Source organism: Drosophila obscura, unplaced genomic scaffold (genome assembly GCF_018151105.1).
Source record: "Drosophila obscura isolate BZ-5 IFL unplaced genomic scaffold, ASM1815110v1 contig_57, whole genome shotgun sequence".
Lineage (NCBI taxonomy): Eukaryota > Metazoa > Arthropoda > Insecta > Diptera > Drosophilidae > Drosophila > Drosophila obscura.
In genome coordinates this window covers 55,972-74,119 of record NW_024542847.1, presented here as the reverse complement: position 1 = coordinate 74,119, position 18,148 = coordinate 55,972, and the positions used below count along the sequence as shown (strand labels likewise).

The 18,148-nt window shown below is 40.7% G+C and overlaps 1 protein-coding gene across 1 annotated transcript; it reads left to right on the top strand.

The window, feature by feature from the left end:
* Positions 1-393: 393 nt before the first annotated feature.
* On the top strand, positions 394-1,444 carry LOC111081488. Its single transcript, XM_022377569.2, has 2 exons — positions 394-1,120; positions 1,198-1,444. Exons 1-2 carry the CDS (start codon positions 437-439, stop codon positions 1,204-1,206), a joined length of 693 nt encoding a protein of 230 aa, XP_022233261.2. The 5' UTR covers positions 394-436; the 3' UTR covers positions 1,207-1,444.
* The last annotated feature ends 16,704 nt before the right edge of the window (positions 1,445-18,148 follow it).

Here is an 18,148-nt window from a genome sequence, read left to right as displayed (position 1 = left end):
TCCACGACAATAAATTTTTTCATCATTTCATAAATGGCTGATGAAATGATGGACAAAGAAAAAATTACAGAGTGGCTGCTGGAGAATGGGATAATTTTTCCAGCCAGCGCAACACTAAGACAGCTACGCAAACTTGCCATAAGTGGTGGAATGGAGGAGGTATCTGAAAGTCTGGAGAAATTGGAAATTGAAAACCACCATAACGTTAACATAGAGGGAAAAGTGTCTGAAAGCGATCAGATGGACGATTTAAAAGAAGAAGAAGACTTGCTCGACGCAGCAATAAGGGTGGCTGAGAAGAAGAAGAAACTAGCTTCTCTAATGACAATGGATAATAATGTGACGGACGATATCCGAATGGTTAAGCAGCTTGTTGTCCCTTTCCCCCGCCAGTGAAAATGATGAAGGCTCCAAATGGATCTTGGATTTTGAACGGATGTGCAGAGGCGTGAACGAAAGCAACCATTTTCGACTTCGCTGTGTGCGAATGTTGATGAAAGCGGGAACCGAGGCGGACTTGTTCATGCGTGTCGACAAATCGAAGACTTACGATGAGTTTAAAGAAAACTTCCTGAAAACTTTTGGTCGCAGTAATTCAACTGCTGATGTGTTACTGCTCTTGAAGGAAACCACTGTCAATCCAGGGAAGAACTTCGTAATGGGATACATTCTTCTGATGGAAGAAATTGCTATGCGTGCCGACATCGAAGAAAAATTAACGATTCAGTTTATCATTGATGGTTTTCGCGATCGTTCTACCAGTATCGCCTTATTGTATTCAGCGACGACCATTGGAAAACTTAAGGAGCTGGCCCGTCAATACGAGGCTTTAAGGAAGAGTACCCAGACGAATTTCAAGCGCTCTGAGATGAGTGCATCAGGACCTGACCAGAACCAGGTGCGCTGCTATAATTGTTCAGCGCATGGACATTACGCTTCATCGTGTCCCGCACCTCTGCGGGAGAAGGGATCGTGCTTCCAGTGTGGGTCCATGCAGCACAAGGTGAAGGATTGCCAACAGAAGCCTGTGCCAACTCAACGATCCGTGAATACAGCCAGCAACCAGCCGATGATGGACGACGGAGAGCAGCACAATATGTTTGTTCCTATTATGAATCAGGTAGGGGTATATTTTTACACTGATATAAAACGCAGGTATAATATTAAATTTCTTTCTGCCATGTTGGACACCGGTAGCGCTATTAATTTGATGCAGCGTGCGGCGATGCCTTATGTAAATTTTGATGATGTACTAAGACCAACTGAATATTGTGGAGTAAATGGTTCAAGAATAAGCACTTTTGGAAAAATAATTGTTAAAGTAAATTTTCATAACATAGAGAAAGAACTCATATTTTACGTTGTACCCAATAATTATGTATCTAGTAATGTCCTTCTGGGGCGTAGTTTCCTTGAACATTATGGAATAAAATTGATTTTTGAAAATAGAATTGAAAATTTAAAACGAGTAATGCAAGTCATTATGGAAAATAGATTATTAGTGAACAGTGACAGTGACTTAATAGGAAATAGAATATTAGTGAACAGTGACAGTGACTTAATATTAAATAGAATATTAGTGAACAGTGACAGTGACTTAATAGCAAATAGAATATTAGTGAACAGTGACAGTGACTTAATAGGAATGAGAATATTAGTGAACAGTGACAGGGACTGAATAGAAAACAGAACTGTAGAAATTAGTGACAGTGACTTAATTGAAAAAAGAGTATTAGTAAACATTGACAGTGAAATTGAAAATAAAATATTGGTAAACATTGACGGCGACCCAATTGAAAACATAGTATTGACAAATATAAACAATGAGTTGAGATTATCAGATAGCAATAACAATGATTTAGTGAAGGATGGAAATGATGATAATAAGATAAGTGACCAGTTAAATTTAAAAAGTAGTGACTATTTAAGCACCTATTTTTTCATTTACATCTGCATTTATCAGCTTTTCAGAATGGCGGTCGTTCTCTTTCGTTGTGACCAGACGTGTTTTTGGTGTGCGTTTGTCCGCTTAGGAAAAACTAACTAACTAATTTAACTTATAAATTAATTTAAGCATATTCAATTTAAATATTAATTATTTTAAAATTAAATATGTAACACATTAAATTAAATATTAAAAAAAATGGAAATTTTTCATGCAACTAGCATTGCGTAGTTTATCTGCGGCCATTTTGTTATAATATTGGTTTGGGGAATCGTGAGCCACTTGTTACGAAGGAAGGTGAGCCAATCGGTTTTTGACATTTAGTAAGGTAACTTTTAATTGTTTGATGTTTCTTTATGATTGTTTATGCAAAATGTTGAGAAATTAGCAGCTTAGCTGGAGTCGTCGATAATTATTTATATTACAACATTTCCCTATTCCCATTTTGTAAAACAAGTGGTTCGGGAAATCTTGATCTACTTTTTACAGGGGATGGTGAGCCAATCGGATTTTGACATTAAACAAGGTAACTTTTAATTGTTTGATGTTTCTTTATGATTGTTTATGCAAAATGGAAAAGGAATAAGCCCAAACTGCGAGCACACAGCAACAATTAAGAATCTTCCGTTGCCAAAGGATCGCCATGAAATGCAAAAGTGTTTAGGATTATTCTCCTATTTTAGGCGTTTTATTCCGCCGTACTCAAAAATAGCAAAACCATTACAGGAACTTACGAAACCAGGGGCTAAGTTTGAACTTCAAGACAAGTGCATACAAATTTTTGAATATCTGCGAGAGAAACTAATTTCGTTCCCAGTATTGGCTCTTTATAATCCAAATCGAGAAACAGAGCTGCATTGTGATGCAAGTAGTGAAGGTTTTGGTGGAATTTTGTTGCAGAAACAAAATGATGATAAGTTTCACCCAACGGCATTTTTTTCACAGAGAGTGACCAAACTAGAAGCAAGATATGAAAGTTTCCAGCTCGAAACATTAGCGGTGATTTATTCATTAAGGAAGTTTAGAATCTATTTAGAAGGAATTCCATTCAAAATTATAACGGATTGAAACGCAGTAGTCTTATGTTTAGGAATAGGACGCCTTAATTCAAGTATTGCCAGATGGGCCATGGAGTTAGCTAATTATAATTACACTCTGAAACATCGCAGTAGAAAATATATGGCCCATGTTGACACGCTTAGTAGATATCCTTCAGCGCTTAATCAAGATTTTGAATATGAGCCAGTAGTTACAATTCATGAAAGTGATAACAAAGACCGAATAGTTTCCGTAATTGACATTGATGACATTAGTCTTCAGCTTCAGATAACACAAAACAGAGACAACTATATAGAGAAATTGAAAGAACAATTGGAACATGGACCTGTTAAGAAATTTTCTTTGAGTGATGGAATTGTGTATAGATTAAATGAGAATGACGTCGAATTATTTTATGTCCCAGCTGAAATGGAAACGCACATAATCAGAAGAGTTCACGAGAAGTTATGTCATTTAGGAACTGAAAAATGTATGAAAGAAATCCTAAGGCACTTGTTGATTCCTTAGCGTTATGCGTATAAAACTACAACCTTGAATGCCGTGGTTATATGTGTGTTTTATTTCCTAGGAATATATTCAATGTTAATACCAAAAAATGTCCACTACTCTGGTTACATACGCTTCGTTTTCTTTTACGCTCTCGACTGACTATCGATCATACTTAGTGTGGCCATTTTTCTCTTATTGGCAGTGTGACCATTTTTCTCTTACATTAATTATGTTAACAATAATGGTATTCAGGATTTTGACTAATTAGTAAATATTAAAAATACAAATAATAATAATAATGAGATTCTTCACAACATCCCCACCACCGTGAACCAAACCCGCTTGTGATTCACAATACATCAGCTTTGCCAGCATACAAGTTGGGCCAAGCCTGGTCGTCTTCACAGTTGCTGAGCGAACCTGTCCGTCGCGTCCAGCTGTAACTGCAAGGATCATTCCCCTTTTCCATTGGTTGGGCGATGGAGATTCTTATCGCAGATATCGTCCTCAGCCAGTGGTGGCACCAGTTGATACCACTTCGTCCGTCTGCATAAGTCCGGTAGGTACTCATTGAGCCACTTGCTTCAAAATGAGTGTGAGATCTGCTGAGCAATACGCCAGTCCTTTCGTGTTGGCTGGTACTTCTCTTCTTGTGGATGTGGTGTTTGGCTAGAATTGGCAGAACCTAGGAGAAAGTGATTAGGGGTTATCGGGTCATCATCGGGATAAAAAAAAAAAAGGAGAGGGGGGGGGGGAAAAAGAAAAAAAAAAAAAAAAAAAGGAAAGAGGAAAAAATAAAAAAAAAAAATTAAAAAAAAAAAAAGAGGGGGGGGGCCCCCCCCCCCCCCCCCAAAAAAACCCCCAAAAACCCCCCGGGGGGGGGGAAAAAAAAAAAAAAAAAAAGGGGTAGGTTTTTTGTGGTGACAAACCAAAAGGGTAATTCACAAGGTCCAGAACCTGCAATGTTTCTTTTAATTCACGCTCAGCTCCCACCAGGTTTGTCCCGTTATCCGATCGGATCCGTACAGGTCACCACACTCGTGCCATGAAGTTATGCAACACTCGAAGGCACGTATCTGTCGTCAGGTCTCTGGCGATCTCCAAATGAATCGCTCTTATTGTAAGGCATGTGAATATGCATATCCAGCGTTTCTCTGTGCTTCTTCCTCTTACGACTAAAAACGGTCCCATGTAATCGACTCCCACATACGAGAATGGGCGTACGTACGGAGAAAGTCTGTCTTTAGGGAGCTGTCCTATTAGTGGCGGTTTTGGAGTTGCTCTTAGGATTTTGCAAGTCCGACAGTTCCTAGATACGCGGCGAACCTCCTGTCGGCAGTGCGGTATGTAATACTTTCGGCGTATTTCTGCTACTATAGTATTCTCATTTTGATGCTTCCATGTCTCGTGGTAGTGTTGCACGACCAATGCTGTGACGTAATTCCCTTGGGGCATTAATACTGGACGCCTTGTTTCTTCTCCAACAGCATATGCGTTATTTATACGCCCATTCATGCGAATTACTCCCCGTTCGTCTATAGCCGGGGACAATTTCCACAGCTTGCTATCGTTCTCGACGGTCTTTCCAGACAATAGTGTCATCCGCTCATCATGAAATGCAACATCCTGTACGTTGCGGATCACTATGAGCTCGGCTTCCTCAATTTCAGCTACATCTAAATAGCTCTTCCGTTTAATCTTGCGGTTGCACATCCTGTTAACCCAAGCAACAACTCGCACCAGTTTCGTGAATGACGAGTACTTCTCCAGAAGCTCCTTGAACTCTACGTTGACAGTTCCATCACAGAGCACCTCATTAACTGATAGTACGAACTTGCTGCGCATCTCCAGCTCCGTCTCACCTATATCTGCAGCTCCTACATCCCATAGGTTTCCGTCCTCTTGAAGGAAGCGTGGGCCTTGCAGCCAGGAGGATTCTCGTGTACCAGTTCTGAGTTTGGTGCCAAAATCTGCAGGATTATCCTTGGTGGGCACCCAATGCCAATCCTCCAACTTTGTAGCTTCAAGTATCTCATCGACTCGGTGTCCTACGTATGGTTTGTATTTTCTATGATCTGACTTGATCCACGCTAAGACAGTCTTCGAATCTGACCACATATGGATACATTTTGGGCTGACGTCATGGCCTTCAAGAATACATTTCCTCAGACGAGTTCCTAGTACGGCCGCTTGCAGCTCGAGTCTGGGTACCGTTGATAATTTCATTGGGGCACACTTGGTCTTCCCCATTATAAATGTAGTCTTCCATCCCAGTTGTTTACGTATACGCCAGTAGCCAACTGCTGCGTATGCCGACTCACTCGCGTCGCAAAATATGTGCAGTTCGATTGGCTTGTCAAAGAACTCCTCGGCGTAACATCGGGGTATTCTTATCTTGCTTATTTGACCAAGACTTCGCAACCAACAATTCCATTGCTTCAGGTCATCATCCTCAATGGGCTGGTCCCACTCTGTTCGTTTTTGCCATATTGACTGAAGGAGAAGCTTAGCGATCAGGGAATATTCAGCAAGAATTCCAAATGGGTCAAACACAGACATGACGACTCGCAATACTTCTCGTTTCGACGGTATTCTTGATTCTGAAAATATTGTTGCGTCAATTTTATTAAACGAGAGCAAGAACCCAAATTCGTCGCTATGTGTACACCAGTACATTCCCAGAACCTTTTGGTAATGGGAAGATTCGTCCCTATCAAGACTTACAAGTTCGGTTGCCTGCTCATTACCAAAAATCCCGTTGAAGAAACTGGAATTAGATACAAACTTTTTTAATTCGAATCCTCCTCTCTTGTGAATGTCAACAATCTCCTTCGCAACCCTCACGGCCGTTTTTTCGGACGAAAAACAATGCACCAGATCGTCAACATAATGGTTCTTTATTATGGCGCTCACGGCGTCTGGATACGATTCCTTAAACTCGAGTGCATTTCTATTTTTCACGTATTGAGCTGAAGCTGGTGAACATTTTGCTCCAAAGGTCATAACCTGCATTTCGTACACCTTCATCTCGTCCCCTGGATTTTTTCTCCATAGTATACGTTGAGCACAGCGATCCTCGTTTCGTATTATGACTTGGTGGAACATTTCTGCTATGTCAGCGCAGACCCCAATCCGTCTCTGCCTGAACCTCATAAGAACGTCGGTTAGCGATTGACACTCGTCGGGCCCGGTCATGAGCATTGAATTTAACGACACTCCGTCGACTTCGGCGGCCGCATCAAAAACGATTCGTAGTTTGTCAGGCTTGTTAGGATTAATAACTCCGAAATGGGGCAGGAACCAATCCCCTTTTGTTGTCCACTTCCAGTTCATTTCTTGCGAGTTGCCGTATGTAGGACTTCTCTTCGTATGATTCCATCAAGTTGCAGTATTTTTCATAGTACTCTGGGTCATGTTTGAACTTTCTTTCCAAAGATAGTTGTCTCTTTAAGGCCATTTTCTTGCTATCAGGTAAAACGACGTCATCCGCTTTCCATAGTAGTCCCGTCTCAAAACGGTCACCAATACGTTTTGTCGTGGTAGATAGCAGTTGATTCGATCTCTCAGTTTGTCGACCTTCAACATGGTGCTTCACGATTCGCACATCCATTTCCGAGTTAGTGATGTAGTCTCGCACCAATTGGTCAATGTGCTCGTCATCATGCCTAACCAGATGTACACCCTTTACATGGTTCATGTGTCCGTTTTCATCGCGACATTTTCCATACACAACCCAGCCCAGGTTGGTCAATGTAACGGCTGGCCCCACATATCCCATAGATTTCATTTGCTTTGGAGCTATCAAATGTAGATTATCTAATCCAATTAGTATCTCAGGTCTAGCGTTTTTGTAGCCTTTCACTGGAATATTTTTTATGCGTGGATATTTTGAACTTAGCTCACACCTATTTACGGTCTGCTTCGGCAGCCGTAGATCCTTTATGGTCCTTACTCCGTTTAGTTCGTAAACTTTGTCACCACGTTCATCAGATATTCCAATGTTGAAACGACCTGCTAATTCGGTTGACCTCTTTTCTCCAAACCATTGTAGTGTCAGGGTTTCCTTTGGTCCATGCAACCCTAGCTCGTCTGCCAGGGTTTCATTCACGAGAGTGACCGCAGATCCTTCGTCCAAGAAAGCATGGCACCTCACTATTTTGTTGTTGGCATGGAGTTTGACAGGCAGAATCTTAAACAAAATAATCGAGTTCTCCTCATGAGTCGCTGTACCTGTAAACTTTATTTCCTCGTCTGGATTTTTAACGGATTCTTCGTGGAGCAGCCAGTGAATACGTTTTAAGCAACCATCTAGCCGGCATTGGTTGAGACAATTAAAGCATAGTTTCCCTTCCCGTACATGCAGCCATTTTTTCTGAAGCTCCATCTGCGCGAATACCTTACAGTTGTCCAAGTCGTGTTTCCCCTGGCAGGCTGAGCATGCTTTCTCCTTTTCGGGTCCCATTTCATTTGCATGAAATAATCTCGACTTCTCTTTCCTTGGCTTGAACGTCACCTGATCATCTACCAATCCTGCTTCTTGCACATCTTCGGCCAGTCCCTGAAGCCATAGACTTAAATGATGGATCGATTTTTCATCTCCTAATGGCTTGGAATGGCGTGCCCACTCCAATCTCTGCTGCACCGGCAACTTTAAGATTAACTCTTCCATTAACGTTGGATTTTTTAGCTGCTGATGTGCGCTAGCTGCTTCCAGAAATGAGGCCAAATTTTGTACTTTCATTTTAAAATCAACTAATTGTTCCAATCTACCTTCGCGAATGCTTGGAAATTCTCTAACGCGACTAATCTGACTTTTTACAAGTTTCTCGGGTCTACCAAAATGTTGCTTGAGTGTTTCTAATATATTTGGAACGTTTGAACTGTGAATAAGCAAACACTCGACAGTCTCTCTAGCTTTGCCCTTTATAGCCTTTTGAAGGCGTATCAAATTTTGCCTGTCGCTGTAACCATACTCTGCAGTGGTCACAATGAAGGCTTCGTTGAACATTGGCCATTCTTCAGGGGCACCGTTAAACTCCGGCAGATCGTACAAATTTCTATGCGTTTCCTGAGCAGCAACCGGCTGCCTTGGTGGTAAGTCTGCATCCGTTGTCACTGAGGACTCGGCCGTTGTTGATGGTGGCCCTGGCCCACCAGTTGTTCCTCCACTAATACCAAGGGATTGCAGAAGTATATTAGTTTTTTCCATTTGAATTTGATTCATCCTCAGAATTTCCATTTGAAACTGCTGCATTTGCATTGCATTAGCTTGCTGGCCTTCCTGCATTTGGCGCCACATCTCCAACATTGCGTTGACGATACCTGATTGTGATTCCTTTGAAGCGACGGCACCGTCTTCCTCCGTATTAGAGGCTTCCTTGTGTATGGATTCTTTTTCCACGGTTCCCATCTCAGCGGTGTCTTCGCGCTGGTCATTTGCTGCCCTTAATTTGCTCATTGCTCTGGTATACATAGCCCACAGACTGACCCTTTCCTCAAATCAACAATCTACTGCCACTCACCAAACACCACCATCCAAAATGTGTTGTCCAATTTCGTCAGCCAACTGCGCACTTAAGCCTCCAGTCGCCGGTATAGGAAACTTCGTTGGTTAGAGTGAGATGACCATATGTGCACGATCACGCACACATACGTTCATGAGAACAGAGCGCCTTTTCTGTGGTCCTCAAGCACGTACCCACGTTGGCCTCCGTGTTCTCTTGGTGTTTCTTGACCACCCACGAGCGAGTCTCGTCCGTCTCCTTGTGGGTTCCGTAGCTTCTCCAATGAGTACTTCACTCTGCGTGCACCGCGTGTTCGGCCGTGGTCATGCAAGCGCCAGAAGCTTTACCGTCATTGACAAACAAGCGAAATAAAAGATGTTGATTCCTTAGCGTTATGCGTATAAAACTACAACCTTGAATGCCGTGGTTATATGTGTGTTTTATTTCCTAGGAATATATTCAATGTTAATACCAAAAAATGTCCACTACTCTGCTTACATACGCTTCGTTTTCTTCTACGCTCTCGACTGACTATCGATCATACTTAGTGTGGCCATTTTTCTCTTATTGGCAGTGTGACCATTTTTCTCTTACATTAATTATGTTAACAATAATGGTATTCAGGATTTTGACTAATTAGTAAATATTAAAAATACAAATAATAATAATAATGAGATTCTTCACAACAGCACTATTGGTTTCCGAATATGAGATCTAAAATTGATTCATTTATAGGAAACTGCTTAAATTGCATAATGTTTTCAGTGCCCACACACGCAAACAACCGAACACTTCACAATATTCCTAAGCGACCAATCCCATTTGATACATTGCACGTAGATCATTTTGGACCACTTCCCGCTATTATATCAAAGAAAAAGCATGTGCTAGTCATCATTGACGCGTTTACGAAATTTGTAAAATTGTTTTCTGTAAATACGACAAGCACGAAAGAAGTCAACAGTTGTTTTTTAAAGTATTTTCAATTCTATAGTCGTCCACGTAGAATTATAAGTGATAGAGGATCATGTTTTACATCATTAGAATTTAGTAAATTTCTGTTAGAAAATAATAAAGAACATGTGAAAGTAGCAACTGCGTCACCTCAAGCGAATGGTCAGGTAGAACGGGTGAACAGAACCATAAAAGCTATGTTGGCCAAAATAACTGAGCCAATAAAACACGAAGATTGGAGTAAACTCTTGATAAAGGCAGAATTTGCAATTAACAACTCAGTGCACTCGACCACGAAAGAATTACCCACAGTTTTGTTATTTGGAGTTCCGCAAAGGGGTTGTAATAATGACGCGTTGACAGAATATTTAGATGACAAGCAAGACCAACCACAAGGTGATTTAGAATCAATACGTAAGAAATCTTTAGATAAAATTGAGCATAGAGTGAAGAGTATTTTGAAAGGAAGCACAAAACCCACATTGAGTTCTTAGAGGGAGATTTCGTTGTAATGAGAAACATTGACACCACAATCGGTACAAATAAAAAATTTGTTCCAAAATACAGGGGTCCGTACATCGTCAGGAAGGTATTGCCGAATGACAGATACGTGTTAAACGACATTGAAAATTGCAAGATAAGTCAAATCCCGTATGACGGTGTTGTAGAGGCATGCCGGTTGAGGAAATGGGCCGATTGGCGTAATCAGTGTGAAAATAACTCCAACCAAAGTAGTTAACATTTTATATAATAACACATATAATTACAATTAACCTTAATTACAAACTCACGATCGAGGACGATCTAATTGTCAGGATGGCCGAGCTGTTAGATTGTATTACTATTATTATCGTTAACCTACAATTGTATTTACATTTAATCTTGCACCTTGTATAAAATATCGTAATAAGTTTCGATAGTTCTAGTTCGCAGAACTAGTTAGTTAACATTTTATATAATAACACATATAATTACAATTAACCTTAATTACAAACTCACGATCGAGGACGATCTAATTGTCAGGATGGCCCAGATGTTAGATTGTATTACTATTATTATCGTTAACCTACAATTGTATTTACATTTAATCTTGCACCTTGTATAAAATATCGTAATAAGTTTCGATAGTTCTAGTTCTGCGAACTAGAACTATGTGGAATTAGGTCAGAGAGGGAATATCACTAGTATTGTTAACCCACATAATATCGACTCTTGCACCTTGCGTAAAATATCGTCTTGGTCGTATAAGTATCGATGGACACTAAACGAGAGATCGGAGCGAGGGAGACAGAGTCACTTCCTGGCTGAACGAAATGGAGAAGAGTACTAACATTTGACCTGCGGAAAATCAAAGAATTAAATAAACATCCGTGGATATTCTGCGACAATATTTTGAATAACTTTTGTTGCGCCAAATGATGTCATCTGAAAGCAATTATTATATTGCTGGATATAATTAAAAAAAAAAGATTAGAATATGGCCCATTTCCTGAAACCAATGAATGTAGTGGCTCTGGTGGCGGTACCAATGGTATCACTTTGACTTGACCGTTCGCGCAACACAATCCAGTAACTTCATTTTTAAACTTAAATGCCTTGCAGTATTGACACACAACGTTCATTTGTCCAAAAGCAACGATTTGCTGTGAACTGTAATCTATTACCGCGTTATAATTGAATACAGCTCGATAAGGGTCTAAAGCAACATTTCTATGTTGTTGATGATTTCGATTCCACCGATTCCGTTCAATTTCATTCCTCGCTTCGCGTTGCTCGTCGGTTTGACGTGCTTTTCTATATCTGTGACTTGCAGAATTGTGAGTTATGCGACTTAAGCCTGTACGTCTTATTGCTGGCATTTTTAAAAACGAAAATTCCTGTGTAAATTAAAGAAAACTATTGCAACGCTACATATGATCGAAGTGTTTCGTATACCAAGGTAGCTTTTCTACTGATTGGTCTCTCTGTCAAAGCTATAACCATTTGTTCACGTTTTTTGCAGCCAATATATCGGGGATTCTAGACCCTAAAACCTTCTCCTGACAATAACCAACACTACAAAAAAAAAGGATTAGCGAAATCGGTCCAGCCGTTCACTCGTGATGCCGGGACCAAGAGCTAGGGCTACCAAATTTGGTTTCCTGATAAAACTGAACTGAAACTACGATAAAACTGAAAACGCAGTATCGTAGAGAATAACCATATCTACCAGAGTGCCGAATCTGGAACAGTTCGGATCATAATTATAGCCAGAATTAAGAAATGAATTTTCTGTTGGTTCCCCCGCCTACTTCAGCCAGACACCCGCTACTCATTCTCTTTCTCGCTCGCACACTCTGCCGCGCTCAGTGCGCGAGCGCCCTCTAGCGAAAAAGATGTAGAATCTAAATTGTACATGTAGAATCTACATGTTAGATGTAGAATATACATTGTAGATGTAGATGTAGTAAACAGATGTAACAAAAAAAATTTAAAATGCAAATTTTTTTTTAATTCTAAAATTCTAAAAAATCATAAGCTCAAAAACGTATACTGAATGAGTACGGGTATAAGTAGAATCGCGTCCCCAGAAGCGACTCAAACGTTCCTTCTCGTTATATATATAGAAAGATATAAAATATATTATGTTTAAGAATTAATGTATAAATTTCCATGCTTTTCTCATCATGTCAGAAATATAAATTTAAGTTTAAGGTTCCATATTTCTCTCACTTTGTTAGTTTTTAAGTCGAATATAAAAATTTTATTATAAAAATTAAAATACTTTCGTTTAAATCGCTTATTCAGTGCATTTTTTCCAAATAAATCAGCACTCCAATAAGCATCTGAAAAGAAAACCCTAAAAAAGTGTATGAAAAGAGTCTGAAAACGCTCATATTGCTTGCTGGGCGGTATGCCGAACAGTGTCCACCGTGGCACTGCAAGTACTTGCTGGAGCCCTCCCGTTTGATCTGGTCGCCAGATGCCTGGCAATCAAATTCAAACTCAAGCGCGACTACCCGCTGGAGGAGAGCGATTGGCAATACGGCGAAGATTTGGCAAATCTTAGCTGGAAGCAGAAGATGGCGCGACTAGAGGAATGCCTGCTGAGCGAGTGGCAATGCAGATGGGATGATGGTGACTCCCCAGGTCGGGTGACGCACCGCTTCATCCTGAACGCAAGCTTCGTCTACAGCGAGACAAGGTTTGGCTTCACGCTGCGCGCTGGATTCCTGCTGACTGGACATGAATCGTTCAATGCATTTCTGCATGAGAGAAGCCGAAGCGACAGCAACAACTGCTGGGCCCAATGGCGAGAGACGGGCCGAGAGCCCCAGACTTGGAGAGTTCCCCTCAAGGCTATCATATCCGAACCAGTCGGGGCTAAAAGGGGAGGGTCCACTGAGCCCTAAAGATCGGTACTACGGGTTATTCAGCGGTCCAAGGCTGTTTATTGAGTTAGGCTCCTTAGTGGGAGCATCGTGGTGGCTGTGGTAGCCCTAATTTTACGCGGGAAGAGCCGCTAGGCTCTACGTGGAGTTGCGATCTCAACATTGGACATTCGGTCGGCTGCTGCTGGATCTGATGGCGATGCTCTTGCTGGCGCTCTCTTTCGACTGCGTGAGTGTTTAGCGTTATCATCACAACAACAAACGTTATTACACTGCTTCGTGTGCTATGCTTGCGTCGGCGCTGCCCTCGACACTTGGGGAGAGTCAGCAGCCCGGCGCTCGCTCTTTAGTGGTGCACTCTCTTCGGTGACACTGTGAGCACTATTGACAAGATTGGATCTCCCTGCCGCGTTCCCGCATAATCTTCTGGATGAGGGTAATAGTCCGCTGTTCCACACGGCGACGATTCGGCAGGCTTCACATGTGGGTCGGGCCCCTGTTGCTCATTGGGAACTGCCAGGTGATGCTCTGGAGCCTCCTCCCGTGGCCGCTGGCCGGACAGCATTGCCACTTTCTGTGAACCTGCCGATGGACGGAGCTAAGCTTAGGTGATTTGACTGCAAATACTGATAGCTAACTTGTTTGCTTCTTTTTTTAGATCTTTAGTATCTTATATCTTATTGCATATAACTTTGCAGTTCTGAAAAGCTGACAAACGCAGCTATAAATCCGACCCAGACTTTTTGTATCTGCAGATTAAGGCCTGGAAGATATTAAGCTTTCAAATTCAAATTTCATCATTTTTTGGGGTATTGTTTTTCGAAATTTTGACATTAAAAACTCGGGAAGAGTCGAAAAAAAATATAATTCTTGGCCAACATATTTGGTTTTAGATAGACGCATTAATTGGGCGTCGTTTAAGCTATTGCTCATCAGAATCTATGGATAAACGGTCAATTTGGAGCCGTTTGACCAAAACAGTTGTTTTGAGTTGTTTTGGTCAAACGGCAATCGGTTTCTGTGATAGGTGGAAGGCTGCCACGATTACGCCCATTTTTTAAAAAGGTGCTTAGAATGTGATCTCCAATTACACTACTCGACAAAATTTAACTTTGATTTAGGCTGTGAACCAAAATGACTTTTTCTAATAGATTACGGGAATTAAAAAAAATTGTTGTAGTACCTTATTTTCTTTTTATGGTGTAATTTTTTTTTAAAGAATTTTTATAATCTGGTATTTTTTTTCTTGGTTTTTTTCAGAGGTAGTGCTTCTATTTTTCACATAACTTTAGTATCTTATACCTTGTTGCATAGAACTTTGCAGTTCTGAAAAGCTGACAAACGCAGCTATAAATCCGACCCAGACTTTTTGTATCTGCAGATTAAGGCCTGGAAGATATTAAGCTTTCAAATTCAAATTTCATCATTTTTTGCGGTATTATTTTTCGAAATTTTGACTTTAAAAACTCGGGAAAAGTCGAAAAAAATATAATTCTTGGCCAACATATTTGGTTTTAGATAGACGCATTAATTGGGCGTCGTTTAAGCTATTGCTCATCAGAATCTATGGATAAACGGTCAATTTGGAGCCGTTTGACCAAAAAAGTTGTTTTGAGTTGTTTTGGTCAAACGGCAAACGGTTTCTGTGATAGGTGGAAGGCTGCCACGATTACGCCCATTTTTTAAAAAGGTGCTTAGAATGTGATCTCCAATTACACTACTCGACAAAATTAAACTTTTTATTTAGGCTGTGAACCAAAATGACTTTTTCTGATAAATTTCAGGATTTAAAATTTTTGTAGTACAATAGTTTTTATACCCGTACTCAAAAAAGAGTTAAGGGGTATATTAGATTTGTGGTAAAAGTGGATGTGTGTAACGCAGAGAAGGAAACGTTTCCGACCCCATAAAGTATATATATTCTTGATCAGCATCAATAGCCGAGTCGATATAGCCATGTCTGTCCGTCCGTCCGTCCGTCTTGTTGAGCGCCTGGATCTCAGAGACTATAAGAGTTAGGGTAACCAAATTTGGTTTACAGACTCATGTGATATTACACTGCTACAAGTGTATTTCAAAATTTCGCCCCGCCCCCTTCCGCCCACACAAAGGACGAAAATCGGTGGCAGGCACATTTTGAAAGATACTATAAAACTAAAAATGCAGTATCGTAGAGAGTGCCCATATCTACCAGACTGCCGAATCTTAATAAGATCGGATCAAAATTATAGCCAAAATGAAGAAATTAATTTTCTGTTGCTTCCTCTGCCTCCTCCTGCCAGAGATATGATACTCATTCTCTTTCTCGCTCGCACACTCTGCCGCGTTCAGTGCGCGAGCAACCCCTAGCGGAGGAGATGTAGAATCTAAATGGTACATGTAGAATATACATGTTAGATGTATAATATACATAGTATATGTAGATGTAGATAACAGATGTAGCAAAAAAATTTAAAATGTAAAATTTTTTTTTTTTTAAATAAATAATTATATGCTCAAAAATTTATATGCTGACTGAGTACGGGTATAAGTAGAGTCGCATCGCCAGAAGCGACTCACACGTTCCTTCTCGTTTTTATTTGATTATATTTTGGTTATTATTTTGGAATCATACATCATACATTAGCCCCACATATATATACATGCATGAAAAATAAGGTTTAGGGTTATACTAATGGAGTTTACAACTGAATGGAAGTCATACAATTTAAAGTAAAATTTATAACGATTTTAAAATGATTTGCTAATTTTTCTCTTGGGTTCCTAAGGCACTAGCGCAGCGGCAGAAGGTTTTGGGTAGAATCATAATGTCATATTCTCATGTTATTCTACAGGTTGGGTGGGTCAAGAGGGAAGAGCATTAACAGCTTGCTCTTCACAGTCGGTAGTTGACCTTAAGTTCCGTCCAGGTTTGTAGTTCCGATCCCAGTTCCCGTAAATCTGTCTACGATTTTGTTAGGTAACGGAGTTCGTTCAGCAGCACAACACCCACCCCCATTTTCCCTGAGCCTGGCCGGCAACCCTTTTAGTAGACAGAGAGTGCTGACGAGACGACACTTCCCGTGTCCGTTACATAATAAATGGCGCCCAACGTGGGGCCCGAATAGGCCGAGATAGTTAAAACAGGCCTTACCGATAGTTCCGGATAACTGTATATTCTATGGTTATAGGTTCCCTTACGCTATCCTAATTACCTCCCAATCCTTTCCGCAAACCAATCTTGATCCCAATTTTGACGTAGTTTCAGTTCATGTTTTATATCCAGCTTGGAAGTTCTGAGATTCTGATCATTGTCGGACCCAGACCAGTGGATATATTACATAGAAGAAGATTATAATAACATAATATAATCATGTATAACATATCATCAAAATACTAGGAACGATAGTTCTGAGTTGAATTGGTTCTATACCTAGTACCGAAGATGAATGACCTTTACTCTTTTGAGATAAATTGAGACTTGTTCAGGCTGGAGAATTCGGTCATGTTCCTCTTTGACACGAAAGGATCATCAACTATAATTGTTTTTTTTTCTATCTGCTTACGGACTTAAGGTTATAATTTCCGAAGACATTCCTTCTGCTGTGCTGGTGCCTGATAGGAGACCCTCACATTTCTTGCCTTTCTTTTCAAAATTATAAAATAATCTTTTAGGTCTTAAAGAGTATATTGTTTTCACCTTAGTCATAAATTGTTACAATGGCAGTTTGGCGAAGTACTGACAATTTAAATGTCAATCTCGGCGAGGTAGTCGTACACTGTACTATATGCAACGACACTAGCCAGGACACCGACATTGTAGAGACCCAGTGTAAGCATAAATATCACCGGTCGTGTTTATTAGATTGGTTGACATCCAATGAAACATGTTCGGTTTGTAGGCAGCAGTGTTCCCTACCGTTGCGCTCACGATCACAATCGAACTTACAGAGTGGGCAAAATACCGCGGCGAATTCGTCTACACCGGAGCAATTCCGAAAAATCGTCCTAAAACAAGGTCACAGGTACGAAATACCCCAAAGGCTTCAGGTGCACGACCCAACCCTCGAACAGGACCTGGTCAGATTAGACGTGCGCCGGAATCCAATGTTCTTTCCGAAGGAAATATCCAACGACTTATTTCAGAGTCTATGACTAAATTTCAAGAGAATATGACCGCCATTATTTCAGATCAAATAACAACGTTGATGAGAAATCTGAACCTCACAAATGCTTCTAGGAACTTTCGGGATGAGCCCCAGCTTGAATGGGAGAGTGATATTGCTCCATCCTTTCCTCGAATGAACAGCGCTAGTAATCTTCGTAACAATAGTTACAGGCCGCGTCCATCTAGTGTTCGTGCTAATGTCACCGATATTCCAAGTGAACATCCTGATAAGACCTCCAATATCCTTTCCAAGTGGCGTATAAAATTTAGTGGATCGTCCAAAGATATTCCCATCGAAGACTTTATTTGTAGAGTGAATTGTCTTACCAATAATTGTTTAAATGGAAACATTACATTACTGGCGCAGTTTGCCAGTCTCTTGTTTACTGATTCAGCTTTGTCATTTTATTGGCGTGTTCATAGGACCACGAATAACCTTGACTGGTATGAGCTATGCAGCCGTTTGCAAGAGAGATACCAGGATCAACGTTCGGATCGAGAGATCAAAGCAGCCATGCGTCGGCGCAAACAGGGTAGTAATGAGAGCTTTGACGAGTTTTTAGATGCGATGCTATCTATCGCAGACTCCTTACGAGAGCCCATGCAGGATGTTGATGTCACCATTGAGGTACGCGAAAATTTGAAGTCGGAGCTGAAGCTCGAATTGCTTCATGTCGAA

Coding starts and splice junctions, on each gene's coding strand:
- LOC111081488 (XM_022377569.2), top strand. CDS start 437: ATGTGCAGAGGCGTGAACGAAAGCAACCATTTTCGACTTCGCTGTGTG.